We start from the raw sequence: 19,662 nt of genomic DNA on the forward strand, positions 1-19,662 counted from the left end.
GGGGTCGGCCGGGCGGGACCCCCGGTGCCACCGCCCGCGGCTGTTCCGGGTGCACGCTTTGGGGCGCGCTTTCACGCTCTCCCGGCTCGCTGAGGCCGGGGCTCCCCCACTCCAGCCTCCCGCCCCCGGGTGCAGCCCGGTGGCCTCCAGAGGACGAGCATCTTTCTTTTTGCTCCGGCGCCCGTTAAAAACCTTCTTTGGGACCCTAAACCCTTTGGCAGGATCTCGCTCAGCCGGGATGAGCGGGTGACAGGAGTTAGACTGTGCGTGTGTTCTTTGAAAGACAGAGTTGCTGCAGGGTAGGAAGTTGTACGGTTGCAGTGGTTGTGTCTGTTGTGAAGAAATGGCATCTGTGCCCCGGGGTTGGCAGGTGTTTGACGCTCGGGATCGCCAGCCAACTCGGCGTGTACTGTTGCACTTTATGGCCTTATACAGTATTTCTCTTTCTTTTTGTTTTGGAAGGTGACTGTAGGACATTTATGTTGCCTTTGGTGAGAAGCGTGACCAAAATATCCTCAACAGAAGTGCGCGTTTGGAAAGCGTTTCATCCTCTCATAGCTGTCGATTTACCTTAGTAATGCTCTTGGCAGGCACTTCCACAAAGCAGTCAGGAGCTTTGTTATTTGTTAGTGTTGCGATTGTTGGTAACACTAGAAGCTCTGTTGTCACTGATGGGTTAGGCATGTTATTATCTCACTATATACACACGGAGAAACTAAGGCTCCCAAAATTTAAGAAACTTGTCCAAGACAATACGAAGTTTTCAGTGAGATCTTTTATTGAGACTAAGTAGTCTGACTTCATAACTCCACTCCCTCCTGAAACATGGTTTGTGTTTTAAGCTAATTACAAAGTAATACTCATCAGTTCTTTAGTTTTCAAATATTCTGGGAGTTAGAGAAGAAACATTTATTTCTCCCAAATAGATACATCTTGTTTGTAGTAAATATAACTGCTGTGACTTGTTATTATAACACTATTGCTATGTTACGTGGTTTGCAGACATAGAAAAAAAGTTTAATTCTGTCTTTTAATCTTGGATCTTGGTTTGTAACCCGTATTAAATTCTTTTGTGGTAGCGGTAAAACCTTTAAGTTTGATATAGAGGCCACAAATCCTCATACAGCCTTTGTAGTGTTAGGCAATAGCTCTGTAATCCTTTTGAGAATAACGTACTCCTGCTTAATAGGTGTTACTAAAAAGACCTGTTTATGGGTTACACCTTAGAAGATATTCTTGTACATTTTTGTCTTTTAAATGTGCTTAGGAAAACACATTAGAGGAGAAACATTTACCATTTTTGTTAAGTTAAAAGCCACGATAATACTGTTCTTATCTAATTTGTATTTATTTTCACATAAAAAGCTTAATCTGTATTAAATTTTATATTAAACTAAAGTTCTAATTCATGTTGACTAATTTCAGACAAACTAGCTTTTTTTTTTCCTTTTTTCTTTTTGGTCTTTTTGAAACAGGGTCTCACTCAGGCTGGCTTTGAGCTCATTTTGTAGCCCAGGCTGGTCTGGAACTCACAAAGATCCTCCTGCCTCAGCTTCAGGAGTGCTGGGATTACAGGCACGTTCCACCACGCTGAGCTTTTAAACTAGCCATATTTTAAGAAACAGATAAACTAAAATCTTTATTTTCTGAGAAGTCATTTTGGAGAACAAAGTTTATGCTGAATAAGTTACATTTGATTTTTAAAAATTTGAACTATCTTATTAAAATTTAGTAGTTTTTTGAAAGTCATTGTTTATATGGCTGCATATTATACTGCTTTTGATCAATATTTACAAATTTTAAGAGTAATGAATATTATATCAATTCTGTAAATAATGTTTAGGATAACAGTTGATGCTGCCTGGATCTGTGCAATTCAGAGCGTCATTCTTGACCTAGAGATTTTAATTCGGGGTATTTTGAATGGATGTTAATCATGATTAGCCTCATAGTGTCTTAATACGGATTTCATCTTTAAAGGATGTTGATGACAAAATTAGCAGGCTTTTAGAAAGCAACTTCTGACCACCTTACTCTATAACAATAATGCTTATGATAACTAACATACAATTACACTGTGGTATCCTACATGGATTGTCTAATTGAAATCTTAGAACAGCCCCCACTTACTACCTGTTACTGTTTATTGCCATATGAATGATTAGATGGGAGCAATTTAGGGAGGTCCTGACTTGACTCAGATTCACTAAAGTAGCAAAAGACAAAGCCAGCACTTAAATCCAGGTAGTTTGACTTTGGGGCTTGTCCTTTGACCCCTGTGCCAGACTGCCTGAATATGGGTTTTATTCAGTAAACCTTCAAATCAAAATCAAGTTCATGATCATGGTAAAGCTCTGAGGGCCAAATATTTTATATTACTACATACAGTTAGGCAGAAGAGAACCCCACTCCTCTATTTTATTGATGAGAAAATGAGACTTCTAATTGTGTGCTACCCAGGCTGGACTTTATGCACAAGTTTTTTTTAAAAAATCATGTGTAGTCCAGATAGTGTTGAGGCCAGTTTGAGCTGTAATATAGCGAGACCATGTCTCAAACAAAAACAGACAAAAAATGTGTGAGTAGGGGACATTTGGGGACCAGATAATAGATTGCCAACATTTGATTCTGTGAAGGTTAAGTAAGGACCTTCTTAAAAACTGCTGCAATCTACTGTCTCCATCCTTTTTTAAAAGAAAGGATTTTTATCACCAAAAGGGAGGGAGCTCATCATTACAACATAAAAACAGTGAGTTCAGTCTTATTAACTATATTATATTGTCCTAGTGCCTCCTCATTTGGTCACAGACCAGTGAAAATGTTTCCCAGACTAACAGCAGTAAGGGACCATTTGGGTATACCTTGCTGACTGCTTATCGCCTGCTAATTAGCTGAGGCCAGATTCAAGTTCTCTTCGGGCTGGCTGCGAAGCCTGTGCTGGGTACGCCAGGTCGTGGCCTGTCTCGTGAGTAGTGTCTACTGTTTCAGTCTTTTGGGGGGCTGACCGTCTAGCTTCTTTCTGTCCCCCCCCCATGAGAGTTGTCTCCAGCAGCCAAAGGCCTCAGTTTCGATCCCAGTCAGTCTGTAAACACCACCCAGGAAGGTAGTTTCACTTCCTCCTGGTTTGAGAACCTTTACCTTTACCTTTACTTTAGAAGGCGCAAGGTGAAGTGAATGACAGTGGCCACACCAGGGCAAAAACCAGGCATATCCAAGAAACTGTGGAGTGAGCAGTTTGATTATACATAATTAAAACTAGACTGTCCGCCTTCTTTTGTTTCCTGTTTTACTCATTTTTCTAGTTTTGTGTCTTATCTGTAGAACATAAGGTAGTAGGGGTGCTTCCCCATTTTATCATCTCTCTGGTTGGTAATAAAGCCATTTGTCAGTTTCTCTTTGTAACTGTCCTGAGTTCTAATACTTGGCAAAGGTTGGTCTTCTAAAAAAGTTTTTCCCAGCCAGGCATGGTGCCGTATGCCTGTAATCTCAGCACTTGGGAGGCTGAGGGAGGAAGATTGTGGGAGGATTTAGTGACTTAGTGAGACTTTATCTCACAATGAAAAAGGCTGGGAACATAGCTCTTTTTGAAGGTTCTGGGTTCAATTCCCATTACTGCAAATAAGTAATTAAATTCAGTTTTATGTTTTACTTTCCTCTATCACTTAATAATGAAATTCTCTAATAATATGAATGATATAAAACTTTAACTCTTTCATTGTAATACTCTTTTATACATATTCTCACATGTGATAATCAAGTTATTTATGAGGTTTGATTTGACATGTGATATTACCTTTACTGTTACCTTTACCTTTACTGTAAATTCAGTATTTGATAGAGATTTTTTCTTTTGAGGCAGGGTCTCTCTATGCAGTTCAGGCTGGCCTTGAGCTCACTTTGTAGCCCAGGCTGGTCTCTTGAACTCAGTGATCCTCCTGCCTCAGCCTCTGGAGTGCTGGAATTACAGGAGTGCTGGGATTACAGGCGTGGCCTACCTCGCCCAGCATTAGGAATGAGATTTTAACCAGGAGCTGAAAATAGAGGAGTTTATATATCAGAATGCTAATCTTAACTGCTAATTGCAAAATATCTTTTTTCTAGATCGTCTTTTATTTAAAATGTATTTTATACTATTTTTAGATTTATCTACATCTATGAGGCAAATTTACCTCATTACAGATTAGATTGCAATGCTGTCCTGATCTTTTTATGCCAAAGATTTTATTGTGGTAAATAAGGCTGTTTAGTCTGGAAGAACCACATAAACATATGATCAGCCAGATGTGGTGGTACATATCTGTAATCCTGGTACTCTGAGAGGTTGAGGCAGGAGGATCTCAAGTTTGAGCCCAGCCTGGGCAATTTGGCAACATATAGAGACCTTGTCACACTCAAATACCCACCCCCAAACAAAACAAAACACCTCAATATCCCATCTCTTTTTTTGTTAAAGCTTTCTGAGACAGGGTCTTGCTCTGCGGTTCAGGCTGGCCTTGACCTCTCTTGCAGCCCAGGCTGGTCTTGAACTCACAACTATCCTCCTGCCTCAGCCTCCTTAAGTGCTGGGATTACAGGCATTTCCCACCATACCTGGCTAAATCCCATTTCTTAGTTGTTTGTTTTTTTGAGACAGGGTCTCAGTATGTATCTTAGGATGGCCTTGAACTCACTGTGTTAGCCCAGGCTGGCCTCAAACTTGTGGTGATCCTGCTTCAGCCTCCTGAGTGAAAATCCCACTTTTTAAAATGACAGAGACAAAATTTAGAGTTTTTCTTCCAGTCACTTGAGTGTCAGCTGTCCTGTTTTATTAATACTTTTCTAATTATGTTTGTGGAAGGGAGGCTACTTGGTACATTTTTTCTACCACTGTATTGTTATAATTAATACTTTAAGTGGTAGGTTATTGTTTAGCTAATTATTAGAAGCATGGTAGAAACTATAAAATTTCTACTTTCAGAGCCAGTTGCTAGTGCTTGCTATAGTACATTAATAAATAGAGGGATAGTGACATGAATCTTCTGTGCAACACAGTCTTCAAAAAGATCAGTAGTCAAATTTGAAATTTAAAAGTAGTTTATAGCAGTTTGCTATTTAAAGGAATTCAGTGCAGAATCTCTTAAAACAGATTTTGTCATAAAAAAATAAAATCAATGGAATTTGCTTAAAGCAGCCTGTTCCTCTTTTCCTTTTTTTTTTTTTTTTTTTAAAGTTTCTTTTAATTTTGTTTCATTGAGACAGGGTATTGCTATGTAGTCCAGACAACCTTATATTCAAAATCTTCCTGCCTCAGCCTTCTGAGTGCTGAGATTACAGATTTATAACACCATGTCTAATTTATTATTAGATTGAGGTGGTAAAGACAATTTGTAGGCACACAAGAAGTTATTAAAAAAAGAAAACCTTGGGAAGCCTATATTGGTATGTTTTAAAATTTAAAAACAATCAAGAGAAAGTAAGTTTGATTTTTTTTTTGTGTGTGTGTGGTTATGAACATGTTTGTAGTTTTTAAAAAATTTACAAAGAAAAGCCTTTGGGCTTTACTGATGATGGAACAACATTAAGAGAGTGTTTTGTGCTTCATAAAAAGACATGGGCTGATACAGGTTTGGTGGGAATATGAGGGCAGTACTATTTTAGGCCTCATTCTGGTCCAGGCATGTGGTAGGTGCTCAGTAGATGACTAAGTAAATAAGCCTAGGTTTAAGGTAAAGAATGAATCAACTTCTCCTTTAAGGTGGTCGCTTAGTCACATAATGGAACCTCCCTTTCCTGCTCTAAAAGCACAGTAATGGTAAGTGAAATAGAAACATGGAGTCAAGAAAGAGAAATGTCCACATGCAAGACTGAAGAAAGATCCTCCAGCAGCGAGCTGGAGTTGTTCAAGGGTCCCCTAGGTAGACAGGGAACAGTAAATACAACATAAGGTCAAGTATGGATTGCTTTCAGGAGATAGGAACTGATTTCCCAGCCCTGTTCAACAGGAACCAAAATGAGACTGGGACCTGGGAAGGCTGTCCTCTGCAGAGGTGGGGACTGAAACCCCTTGAGGTGAGAGTTAAGCCCCTTACTTCACACCATAAGAATCTTACAACCTTCAGGTTATTTGAATGTGGGTTTGGAATTCTACCCCTGAAGTATGTAACCATTTAAAACAGAAACAAATTTAGAAACCACTTTTAGGCTGTTAACCCCGGTGACTTTCGCAGAGGCAGGCTTACTGCCTGCAGAGGCTGCACAGCACAGAAGATGCAGGGGACCTCTGTCAGAGGTCACTCCTATTTAAAAAAAATAGCTTATAGATAAAAATTACACCATGAAAGAGACCAAAAATGTCTATTTAGGCACCACAGACAGTAAAACAATCTGGAAAGGTCTTGAAAACATCTTTAAAATAATTTAAGGGCCTGGGATATAGCTCAGTGGCATAAGCACTTGCCTGGCAAGCCTGAGGTTATGAGTTCGATTCCCAGTACCTAAAAAAAAAAGGCATTTAAAATCAGAATTTTAGGTTATAAAACGTGAGTAGGCGAATTATAAAAAGTCCAAGTACAAATGTTGACATAAAATTGAGTAAACAAATGGCATAGTAGAAGTATTTAGCTGAAGAGCTATAAGAATTTAGAGAGGAGAAGTTGTTTAATTAGTAAATCAAATTTTGTCTTAAAAATTGAGTTTCAAAAGGAAAGGGAGGGAATACATCAGAGAATCAGGAACAACATAACCAAAGGCTCAACAGTTAAAAATTTTGAAAAGGAAACAGAAACCACAATAGGACTCTGGACTAGCTCTGAACTTTAGTTTTTGTTCTTATTGTTTTCCGGTTTAAATTAGGTGATGTCCAAGACTTACAGTAACTGTAGTTGTAATGAAAGGAAAATCTGGGTAAGTATGGAAATCCACTAATTAGAATAAAGCATAGTTTAAGGTTTATGTGTTTGGAAACACACACACACACACACACACACCCTAAATATTTCTGCTTAAGAAAGAAGCATTACAAAAGAATCATAATATATATTAAAACACTATAATTTTATCTAAAACATATTTGGTCTTTGTCTGTGTTCCTGGCACAGAGATCCTAAAACTTTTGGAATTTCCTAAGTGACAGGAGCTCCTGTTACTCAGGATAAGCCTCTTGGGATCACATCTGTGGCCTGGGGTAGTTACCAGAAAGACTTAAGTGAGTAGAAGGATCAGAACTTTGTGCCCCACCCATGCCCTCAGGGAGGGGTGGTGCTGGACCTTAAGCTCTGTAAAACCCTTGAAACATCTTCTGGGCTCCTGAGGAGGTGAAGGTGCTGGGAGCATGCAGTGCCTTTCTCTAAACCTTGACCCCTACATCTGTTCATCTGATTGTTTATTTGTGTCCTTTATTATCTTTTATGATAAACTGTTTAAGTTTTCCCTTGGCTTCTGTTACCTGTCCTAGCAAACTATTAAATCCACTAAGGAAGTAGTGGTGGGAACCTAAATATGAACAGGCTGGTGGGAAGTGTAGGTGACAACCTGCTACTTGCAGTTTACATTTGAAGTGAGTCAGTCTCTGGGATGTACCTTTAACCTCTAGACCTGACCCTGTCACTAGGTGGTGCCAGAATTTGATTGAATTATAGGACACCTGGTTATCTGCTGAATTGTTTAATGTGTGAAGAAAAAAGAATACCCTGACACTGCTGGTCGCAGTAGTGATATAGGGGAGAAAAACTCCCAACCTGAATGATATCTGGGACAAGACTGTGTTCTCTAAAATTGAAGAATGAATTTCAGGAACAGTGGAGGTTAAGAGCAGAATATATTTATTCTCATTCTGTTTTTGTTGTTGTTGTTGTTTTGTTTTTTTTTTGTATGGGGAATCGAACTCATGACCCCAGACTTGCCAGGCAAGCACGCCGCTGAGCTATATCCCCGGCTAGAATATATTTATTGAAGGAAAGAAAGCTTCTTTCTGTCCAAGAGAGAGACAGAGGGGACCCGAGTGGGCTGCCCAGGGAAACTGTCTTTTCTAGGGATTTTTATGCCTCCCCCGACCCCCCATACCAGGAATAGAACTCACAACCTTGCGCTTGCCAGGCAGGTGCTGTGCGGCTGAGCTAAATCCCCAGCCCCCTTTTCTAGGGATTTTTATAGAGCAAAATCGGGGGTGAGGAGGGCCCAAGGTGGGGGAAATATGGGAAATCATAAGGTGGGTTACGAGGTGGGACAAAACCGGTCAGCCAATAAGATTACAAGTATAATTGTTCAGGTAAAATTGATTAAATCGGGATCAAATGGGGAAGCAAGTCACATAGCAAGCGGGCATGAATACAGAATGACGGCTTTTCCTGTGGGGGGTTGGGTCAGTGACTCTTCAAGGTGATCGTGATTGCTACCTGTTTGGAATCAATCCATGATGTCCATCGCTAGGAATATATGTGGGTGTGTTTAATCTTTTGTCTTGAGATCTGGCCCACAGCAAGTACCACCTCTCCTTTTGCAAGGTATCTTATCTAGTCTTCCATACTGGCTCCTTTGAGGGCCTGGCCCTGTCTGACTGCCTATATTTCTATCTGACTCAGCTGCCTACAACAGTAGTGTGCTGTGTTGAGAGCGTAGGAGAGAAACAGTATGTCTTCAGAATTGGTGTCTGAGATGTGTGCATAGAAGAAAAAACAGCTTGTTTTTCCTTTACAAACAGGTTGTGGGGGAACTATGGTTATTTTACCATTGTTTCTTTAAAGGCCACATTACAGCTGAATTGTGGTCTAGTCCTTAACTTCCCACCTTGTAAGCCAAGATGGTCTAAGTGCTTGTCAGTTCTTAAAGAACAGCTTTTTTTTAAGAATAGCATTTTTTTCCCCATCTCAATGTAATGTTGGAAGTCCCTTTCAAGCACGTAATGGCCCATGTTTTATTCTGATCCCCTTCGTCGCTAACCTTTGAAGTTAATCCTTGTGTATTTGTTTGTTAATTTTACTCAGGAGGACTATTTCTAGCAACGCCAAGGGCACTGGGCCCTGCTGAACAAAACGTTACTCAGTTATCACACATGCCTGGCTGTCCTAGAACAGAGGTGGATAGACAGCGGGACCACCGTGAGCTGATGGCAGCATTGCTGGATGACATTTCCAGCAGACCCCCTCCTCAGTTTAAACTATAAACATGTAATTAAAGGTATAAAAAACACAGCCTTTCGCCTGATAGTGAATCCTCTCTTGGATATGCCCACAGCTCTCTTGCGGTAGAGCAGTAAACTCTTTTCTGTATTCTTACACTAGTGCTAAATTCTTTTTACTTTTACTGTCCTCTCACAGGCTGTGCTTCCCATGGCATAGATAATTTTATTAATGTTTCTAGCTAAAGCCTTTTTTGTGTATCTTTAAACATTTAAAACAAGTCTACGTCAGGAAATTAATTACATTACATACTTTCAGAAAAAGAATAGTGGTTGGGCACAGTGGTATACATCTGTAATCCTAGCCACCCAGGTGGTTAAGGCAGGAGGATCTCAAGTTCTGCCTAGGTAATTTAGACTGAGATAAAAATTTTTAAAAGGGCTAGGGCTGTACCTCGGTGCAGGGCTCTAGGTTTAATCACAGGACCACAATAAATAAATGAATGAATGAATAAATAAATAAGTAAAATTCTTTAAAAGGAAGAAAAGGAAAGATGGAAAGAACAAAAGAGAAAGAAAAGGAAAGAAAGAATTGGATAAGATGGAAATCACTGTTCTCTTAACTTTTGTATCTTCAATTTTGACATGTGAATACATAAAATAAACTTAAGAGTAAATAAATATTAAATCAGAAAAAAAGTAATTGTATGATTTTAGGTTCTCTAAATTTTGCTTTCCCCAAATGGCACATTTAGTGTTTTTTTAAGAATATTCAGGCTGGGATATAGCTCAGCAGCACAAGCGCCTGCCTGCCAAGCACAAGGTCCCAAGTTCGATCCCTGGTACCAAAAAAAAAAATTTCAGGTAATGTATAAATGCAGTCTCATTAAAAATTTTTTGTAGTGATACCAAATTACATCAAGTAAAATTAAGTCACTTTACACAGTTTCTAACCTTTCTCTCTGCCCTCTCCTCTTTCCAAATCTTTATGTATACATTTACATATAAGCTTATAAATATAATTTTCAAGAACTAAGGTGTTTATGCTATATACAATTGGCATGTTTACCATTTTCACTAGTTTCTTGGTGAATCGTACTAGTATCTAGATATTTTTCTCACTTCTAAAGAGAAAATATATTAGGGTTGAATTTTACATTTCAGGCTCTGGTTAGAACTGACTCATAAATGGTTCTGTATTAGAGATTTAAAAGTAAATTAATTTAAAATATTTATGAAAATGTGTACTTCTTGCCTTTTAGATTGTTGAATGATACTCTGTGATATGGATACAGCAATTTATGTAACCTTATTTATGAGCACTATGGAGTGTTTCTAGTTTTTGTCTTTTTTTTAGTGTGAAGGATTGAACCCAGGGTCCTTCACATTGAGCTACATCTCCAGCCACTGCCCCCCCCTGCCCGTTCCGGGAATCGAACTCACGACCTCTCACACCTGCCAGCAGGCAGGCACTGTGTTGCTGAGCTAAATCCCCAGCCCCTCCAGCCCTTTTTTATTTTGAGACAAGGGTCTCACACTGGGGGGCTGGGGATTTAGCTCAATGGCACAGCGCCTGCCTGGCAAGCAGGAGGTCATGAGTTTGATTTCCCGGTACCAGAAAAAAAACAAAAAAAAACCACAAAAAGCCACACACCAAAATCACACTAAATGGCTCTGGCTGAGTTTGAACTTTTGATCCGCTTGCTTCTGTCTCCCAGAGTGCTGGTATTACAGGTGTACACTACTGTGCCTGGCTTGCATCTAATCTTATTATGTACTTCTGTAAGCATTCCTCTAGAGTAGATATTCTAGAATTGGAATTATTGGGGTGAGGGTTTTATGATCCAAATTTATAGATATGGTCAAATTTCCCTCCAAAAGACAGTCAATTTATATTCTATAAAAGGTTATTATTTTCTGTACTCACCAGCACTAGTATTAATGTTTATTTTTGATACTTCGGTAAAACTTAAATTTCCTTGAAGATTTAATTACATTTCTATACTTATTACTGAGGTTAATCATTTAAGATTTTTAGAACAAAACCTTGATTGCACAGGAATTACCATAAAGAATCAACAACTGGGATCTCATCTTATTAAAAAGCTTTTCAGTAGCAAAAGAAATCAACAGAGTGAAAAGACAACCCACAGAATGCAAAAAAAATTATGCCAGCTGTTCGTTAGACAAAGGACAAATATCTAGAACATATAAAGAACTGAAAAAAATCAGATTCTCCAAATTCAAAGACCCAGTCCAAAAATGGGCATACATTTCTCAGTAGTATAAACTGCAAATAAATACATGAAAAAATGTTCAACGTCACTGGTCATTTAAGAAATGCAAATTAAAACTACATTTAGATTCCATCTCACTAGAGAAGGAATGATTGTTATCAAGAAAACAGCTAATAACAAATGCTGAAGGGGCTATGGGAAAAGAGGAACCCTTCTCCCTGTTGGTGGGAGTGTAGATTGGTGCAACTACTGTGTAAATCAGTATGGAGATTCCTCAAAACACTAGGATTAGCAGTCCCACTTGACCCAGCTATTCTTTTTCTGGGTATCTTCCCAGAAGAATTAAGAGCATCAGATCACAGCTGTATATGCCCACCCATGTTTATAGCTGCATAGTTTGTAATAGCTAAATCTTGGAAGCAACCCAAATGCTCATCAACTAATGAATGGATAAAAAAGATGTGGTTTTTTTAAATATATAATGGAGTATTACTCAGTCATAAAGATAAAATTGAGACATTATAGCTAAATGGATGGACCTTGAGACTATAACCATAAGTGAAATAAATGAGACATATGTGTATAAATATCGCATTATCTCTCTGGTGTGAGAAACTGAAAGTGTATGTAAAAACATAAATGTACATTAGATATTGTGAAATAGGAATAAACTTTTCAGAGGAAAAGGGAAAAGAAGGAAGGGAAAGAAAAAATGAGAAAGATAAAACGAAAACTGAACTTTGTGAATGGGGAGAGGAAGAAGGTTTGAAAAGGGGATGGGAGTGGGGGAAAAAAAGAGGAAACAATATATCATATGCAGATACAAATTCCCTGTAATAAATGGGGTCATTATGTATTCCTAAACTGTACCAATACATAAAAAGGTATGAAATAAAAGAGAACATAGAGTGTGAAGATAGAATAAAACAATTAGCCTTTTACTTTAATATTTAAAAAAGGTGCTTATTGTCTGTGTATTTATTTCTGTTTGTGTTACTTATTTCTTCGCCAGTTTTGCTTTTGAGTTTGTCTTTTTAATTTGTAGGGTTTCTTCATTTATTCCAAACAAAATTATTTATATATGAAGCAGGTGTTTTCTCTTGTTCTGTTATTTAGTTTTGTTTATAGTGTCTTGCACTGAAAGATGTTTCAACTTCCAGAGGGCTTGGTTTTGTTTTGGTCTGGTTCTTGGGAATGCAGAGCACCGCAGAGCCACATCCCAGAACTTTGTGCAGTGGTGGCATTGTTGCTGATGAGGTTTATCTGAGGTGCAATTATTGATAATTGAAAACTGTCCCCAAAACTTGATTTCAGTTCCTTTTGTTTGTTCATTTTTACTTTATTGAGTTGGATGTCTCACTGCATTATAAGATTGGTCCTGAATTCCTGTGGGATCCTTCATCACCATCCAAGTAGCATTACCATCAGGCCTTAAGTCAAAATTTTGAATGATGCATTTATGAAGATTTTTGATTGCTAGTGTTTCCTCTTAGTCATCATCTTTATGTTCTTCTCATTTTCTACATTCTTTCTTTCTTTTTTTTTTGTTTTTTCTTTTTTTTTGGTCTTTTTGAGACAGTTCAGGCTGGCCTTGCGCTCACTTTGCAGCCTAGGCTGGTTTCAAACTCGCAACGACTCTCCTGCCTCAGCCTCACAAGTGCTGGGATTATAGGTGTGCACCGCCATGTCTGGCTCTTTCTGTTTCTTTAAAGCCCACTATTAATTCTTAAATTAGTTTTGTGAAGTTATGAATAAAACTATCTTTTTGTCCCAACATACCTATCCAGCTTTTTTTAAAACATCCCTTATTTGAAGTCCTTGCTGACCTTACTATAAAGGCGACAAATCTCTGTGATCTGAAAGGCAAAATGTAAAATCACTTGCCTATATTTTACACATACAGTTCTCAGTAGCAGTAGCAGTAGTTCTGGATTAGTTTTACAGATCTAAGTTGCCCAGACTGGGCTCCAGCCTGCCATCCTCCTGGGTCACCCTTCCTTGTGCTAGAATTATAGGCATGGGCCACTATGTCCAGCTTTCATGTAAACTCTAAGCAGTCCTTTGGTAGTTTTGCATTTCTGGTTATGAGAGGCTGTTCCTCTTTGGTAGGAAGTTTGAAAAGAGAAGGAAATTCAGAGTCTTTTCTTGTAGCATCAGTTGGCACATAGAAAAAGTTACATCTTCCAGCCCTACATTTAATGCCATTTCAGTTGTCATGGAGGTCTTAGCAGGCACTTAGATTGCTCCTGTAGCAATTGTTAGCACACTTGATGCTACTGTCTAGATTTCTCTTTTAAATTTTATTCTGAAATTTATTTCTTTATTTATTTATTCTTGGTACTGGGGATCAAACTCAAGACCTTGAGCTTGCTAGGCAGGTGCTTATGCCACTGAGCTATATCCCTGGCCCTATTCTGAAATTTAAAAGCTAGGTTGCATGCATACATTGTATCCCTTTGCCCCTTTATCCTGTGCTATGTGTATTCTTCAGAGCAAGGATTTTTTTTTCTCTTTTTTCAGTTTTTACCTTTTATTAGTACATGTTTGCAGCACTAATAACGATTCATTATTCCTGGGGGTTTGGTCTTGATATTTTGGGTTTCTCGTGTATCTGGTAATCTAAACAACTAATTGAAGACAACAGTGTGCAATATAACAAGGGTTGGTGAACTCCTACCGTCTTGTCTAGTGAAGCTATGTATTGTCTCTAATGCTTGCTTCTTTTTGTTTTTTAATTTTTATTTTTTATTTATTTATGTTTTTTGGTACCGGGAATCAAACTCATGACCTCAGGCTTGCCAGGCAAGCGCTTATGTCACCAAGCTATATTCCCGGCCTGGTTCTTATTTTTTGTTCTCTTTAATGGTTTGATCAGTCTTGCATTCTTACATCTGGTAATCTGAGCAACTTCACTGAAGAGAATATGTAGTATAACAACCACTGTTAATTACTGTCATTTTGTTCTGAAACCCTATATCATTTTATTGTTTTTGTATATGTTGGTATTTTGCTGTTGTTCTTTTTTTAATTCTCTTTAAAATAAAAATTTTTGAAAAAAAACAATGTGATATTTAAGCCTTTGTGTCCGATTTATTTCACCTAACATCTCAAGGTGCATCCATTTTCCTACACATAAATTTATCCTCCTTTATGGCACAGTAGTATTCCACTGTGTATATATACACATTGTCTTCACCCTTTCATCTGTTGATGGACATATATGCCACTTCCAGCTTTCAGTTATTATGAATTCTACTGCTATAAATATGGGTATGTGTGTATCATTGTAATGTGATGTCTTTAACTCTTTCAGGAAGATACTTTTAAGGGAATAGGTGGGTCAAATTAGAATTTTGAAATTTAGTTTTTGTAGAAACCTCCATACTGATTTCAAGTGGTTGTACCAGTTTAGATTCCCACCAACAATGTAGAAAGGTTACATTTTCCCTGTAGCCTCAACAACATTTGTTATAATTTCATTTCTTGATGATGGCCATTCTTTTTGCGGAAAGATGGGGATCTCAATGTTGTTTTAATTTGGATATTTCCAGTGGCCAGTGATGTTGAACTTTTTTTATGTATTTATTTGTACTTCTGAGAAGTGTCTATTCATTTCAGTTGCCCATTTTTTTGACTGGGTTTTTTATTTTGGGAAGGGTCTAATTTTTTTGTAGTTTATATATTCTAGATGTTAGTTCCCTTGTGTGGGGAATACCTGACAAAATTTTTTTCTTATTCTGTAGGTCATTTTTTTACTCTGTTAGTTGTTTTATTTTGAAAAAACCTTATCTGTCAGAATGTTTTATTTTGATATCCCTTTTATTAATTCTTGGTGTTATTTCTTGTGCAGTTGAGGTTCTGTTCAGAAAGTCGTTGTCTATGCCTTTGTCTTCAAGAGTTTTAACTATTTCATCTTCCAGAAGATTGTTCCAGTTTCAACATGTAGATCTTTGATCCATTTTGATTTCAGTTTAGTTCTGGTGAAAGATACAGGTATAGATTCAGTTTTCTGCATATGAATAGCTAGTTATCGGAACACCATTTTTTTGTTTGTTTGTTTGTTTGTTTTCCCTGTACCCAGAATCGAACCATGACCTTGCACTTGCCAGGCAGGCGCTGTGCCACTGAGCTAAATCCCCAGCCCTCGCAACACCATTTTTAAAAGAGGTTATCTTTTATTCAGCACGTATTTTTGACCCTTTTGTCAAAGATCAGATAGCTGAATGTGCCTGGGATTGTTTGTACATTTTCCATTTTGCTCTATTGGTCCATGTGTTTTTGTGCCAGTGCCATGCTGTTTTTATCACAGTAGCTTTGTAATGTAACTTGAAATCAGGGATTGCAATACCTCCTTCTTTGTTATTACCAGGATTGCTTTTGGTATACCTGGTTTCTTCGGGTTTCATGTGAATTTTAGAATTGATTTCTCAACTCCTATGAGGATTGCTGGTAGTATTTTGATTGGCATGGCATTAAATCCATGTATCAGTTTGGAAGCTATTTTAAATATATTAGTTCTGCCCATCTAGAAAGGGGATATATTTCCATTTTCTGATGTCTTCTTTGATTTCTTTTTTCAGAGAACTATACTTTTTGGCAGAGGTCTTTCCTCTCCTTGGTTAGGTTCAGAGCGGGAATATTTTTTTTTTGAGACAGGGGCTTACTATGCAGTTCAGGCTGGCCTTGAACTTACCATGTAGCCTGTTATGGATTGTGTCTGGCTGTCCCCCCCAAATCCTCATGCAGTCATGGGGCAGGCTTCTTGGATTTGTGATTGATCCATGATCCAATGCTGGGATTATGGGTGTGAGTGCTACACCCGCCCTGGGGTGGGTAGTTTGCATACAATGTAAGGGAGGGAAAGAGGCTGCTTGCTGCCATTCCTGCCTTTTACTCTTGTTGATTTGCTGTGTTCTGCCGCCATGAACGTTTGCCCCGTGCATGTAGTGCTCTGCCTTAGAGTCAGCTGAGTATGGACTGAAACCTCCACAAACTGTGAGCTAAGTAAACCTTTCCTTCCTTCCTTCATTTTGGGCATTGGGTGTTTTGTCTCAGCAATGAGAGAAAAGTAACTGAGGGTCTTGAAACTCGCAGTGATCCTCCTGCCCCAGCCTCCCAAGTGCTGGGATTACAGGCGTGCGCCACCACGCCTGGCATGAGAGCAGGAATATCTTATATGCACATATCGTATTCAGAATTTAACACATGTATAATACTTCTGTATCATCTATAGCATATTTTCCAGTTTTGTCAGTTATCTCAGTAATGTCCTTTATAGTATAATATATTGTTTTCTGTTATAATCTATTTATAGTATAATATATTGTTTATGGTATAATATATTGTTTTCTGTTATAAGCTATTCTCTGATCAGGTTTTGCATTTAATTATCTGTTCAGTTTTAAATTGCAATAGTTGTTAGTCTTTGTCTTTGAAGAAAACAGATTAGTTTTTTTGTATTTGTCTCTTGATTCTTCTTAGTGTGATTAATCATATAAGTTTCTTGTATTTGTACAAGAAATTTTGGTACAAAATTTGTACAAGTCATATTTTGGTACCACATTTCTATGAAATAGGCAGATGAAATAAATCCATAGTGACAGAAAGAAGATTAGTGGTTGAGGAAGGCCAATAACTGCTTAGTGGAGATGGTGTTTCCTCATAGGTGATAAAAATATTTTGGAACTACAAAGATGGAGGTGGTGATTGTGAGGTTAACAATTTCTTAATGCCTATAACTCATTCACTTTATTGATTGATTGATTGATTGCCTTTTTGAGACAGGGTCTCCCTATGCAGTTCAGGCTGGCCTTAAGCTCACTTTGTAGCCCAGGCTGGTCTTGAACTCGCAATGATCCTCTTACCTCAGCCTCCCAAGTGCTGGTATTACAGGTGTGTGCCACCATGCACGGCTCCTCATTCACTTTATTTTTTTGTCTTTTTGAGACAGGGTCTCATTATGCAGTTCAGGCTGGCCTTGAGCTCACTTTGTAGCCCAGGCTGGTCTTGAACTCACAATGGTCCTCTTGCCTTAGCCTCCCGAGTGCTAGGATTACAGGCGTGAGCCACCACGTCTGGCCTCATTCACTTTAAAAAAGCTGATTTTGTTATATGAATTTCATTTCAGTAAAAATTAAGTTTTAAAAATTTCTTTTTGCTTTCTTTTTTGTCTTTTTGAGACAGGGTCTTGCTATGCAGTTCAGGCTGACCTTGAGCTCACTTTGTGGCCCAGGCTGGCCTCGAACTCACAATGATCCTCCTGTCTCAGCCTCCCAAATGCTTGGATTACAGTGGTGCACCACCACACCAGGCTTAAAAATTTCTTTTTTTTTGTTTTTTGTTTTTTTTTTTTGGTTTTATTTCCGGTACTGGGAATCGAACTCATGACCTCGCGCTTGGCAGGCAAGCACTGTGCCGCTGAGCTAAATCCCCAACTCCCAAAAATTTCTTATGTAAATAGTTTTGCTGTTCTATAACAGACTGAATTTCTCACCAAACAGAAATTTAATTTGAAAAAGCCTTATTGCAAAAAATAAAAGATTTACTGCATGGATAATTGTAGTGACTGAAAGACATAAATGGGCGTTGTAATCCCAACTCTCAGTAGGAAAATTGACAAGCAGAAGCGTCTGTTACCTACAAATACCAGCGTTTTAATTTGTAGTTTTTCATTTTGAAAATTCCCATGTTTATGATGAGTGTGAATGGACAACAGTTATTTTATATATTTTCTAGACAATTTACATGTTTTTTATGTTAAATAACAGATTTTCTATGACAAACTTCTGGTACATTAAATTTAAACTTTGAATATAGCACATTAAAATTCTAGGTCTGGATTAAGAGAATGTTTCCTTGTCCTCTGAATGTGTATATTCCAGCTTTCCTGTTATTTACTTTTTCACCTTAAAACTAAGCTCCCAGGTTCATTAAATGGAGCTCACTTTGCTGTTTAGATGATGGGTCCTTGTTTTTTTTTTTTTTTTTTTTTTTTTCTTTGTGCTGGGAATCGAACTCACCACCTTGCGCTTGCCAGGCAGGCACTGTGCCGCTGAACTATATCCCCAGCCCCGGGTCATTGTTTTTTAACCTGTTGGTTTCTCTTAAAAGTGGGAGAGACATACCTTGTCTTGTGTGAATGAGAAAGGTTAAATGTGTAGCACAGAGTCTGGCATACAGCAGGTGGCACCTACAAAGTAGTAGTGATTATTATCCAAAAAACATGAGTGTTACGAGGAAAGTTCTCTTCCGCCTTTTTAAAGGTGCTGTAACCTGTGAAAATGTAAATATGTTCTCAAAGAGCATTTCTACACATGGAAAGATAAGCTTTCTCAATCTTGCTTTGAAAATTTAACAGTTGATGTATGTGCAGTTCTTCATATTTCTCACCAGTGGTTTGTTTGCTTATTTCACCAGGTAAAAGAAAAGATGTTTTCCCGATTAAGAGCAGTTGCTACTCCTTGTACTGTGGCACGCCGTCATTTGCACACGAAAGAGAAAGGCAAGCCACTCATGTTGAATCCAAGAACAAACAAGGTTAGTACCATTAATGCCGATACATGTTTTCTCTCTCCTGATATGGAGTTAATATATTTTAGACTAATGAAGTATGAAATTATTGGTTTTTTGTTTTTTTTTTTATCTTTTTGAGACAGGGTCTCACTATGCCGTTCAGGTTGGCCTTGAACTCACTTTGTAGCCTAGGCTGACCTCGAATTCGCAATGATCCTTCTGCCTCAGCCTCCCGAGTGCTGGGATTACAGGCAGGCGCCACCATACCCGGCCTAGTATGAAATTATTGTACTTGATAGCTTCATGCTAAGACATTTCAGAGGTATTTGCTTTCTTTTCATTCTGCATATGGCAGAAACCATGGCTGCTTTATTGCTCCTAAATTTCAATCTTCACAACTTTTCCCACCAGAAATGACTTGACTTCTTAGTTCTAGCTAGTTCAGACTAGCACTCTAGCCAGGACTCTTGCCAGATGTGGTTGGTTGGTTGGTTGGTTATTTATTTATTTATTTAATTTATTTTCTAGTACCAGGAATCAAACTCACGACCTTCCACTTGCCAGGCAGGCACTGTGCCGCTGAGATAAATCACTTTACCACCAGAAATGACTTGACTTCCTAGTTCTAGCTAGTTCAGACTAGTACTCTAGCCAGGACTCTTTTGCCAGATGTGGTTGGTTGGTTATTTATTTATTTATTTAATTTATTTTCCAGTACCAGGAGTCAAACTCACGACCTCGCACTTGCCAGGCAGGTGCTGTGCCGCTGAGCTAAATCCCCAGCCCCAGGTCCCCTCACCCCCCCATACCAGGAATCAA

At 38.4% G+C, this 19,662-nt stretch overlaps 1 protein-coding gene across 1 annotated transcript in view; it reads left to right on the forward strand.

Moving 5' to 3' along the window:
- Window positions 1-19,662, forward strand: part of Me2 (malic enzyme 2, NAD(+)-dependent, mitochondrial) — a gene marked incomplete in the record, with an annotated part of 77,578 nt that overhangs the window by 360 nt on the left and 57,556 nt on the right. The window contains 1 exon segment of the mRNA XM_005372935.2: window positions 18,748-18,867. Coding sequence (XP_005372992.1) covers window positions 18,760-18,867 — 108 coding nt within the window.

The sequence above is a fragment of the Chinchilla lanigera genome, unplaced genomic scaffold (assembly GCF_000276665.1).
Source record: "Chinchilla lanigera isolate Chin_1 unplaced genomic scaffold, ChiLan1.0 scaffold00001, whole genome shotgun sequence".
Lineage (NCBI taxonomy): Eukaryota > Metazoa > Chordata > Mammalia > Rodentia > Chinchillidae > Chinchilla > Chinchilla lanigera.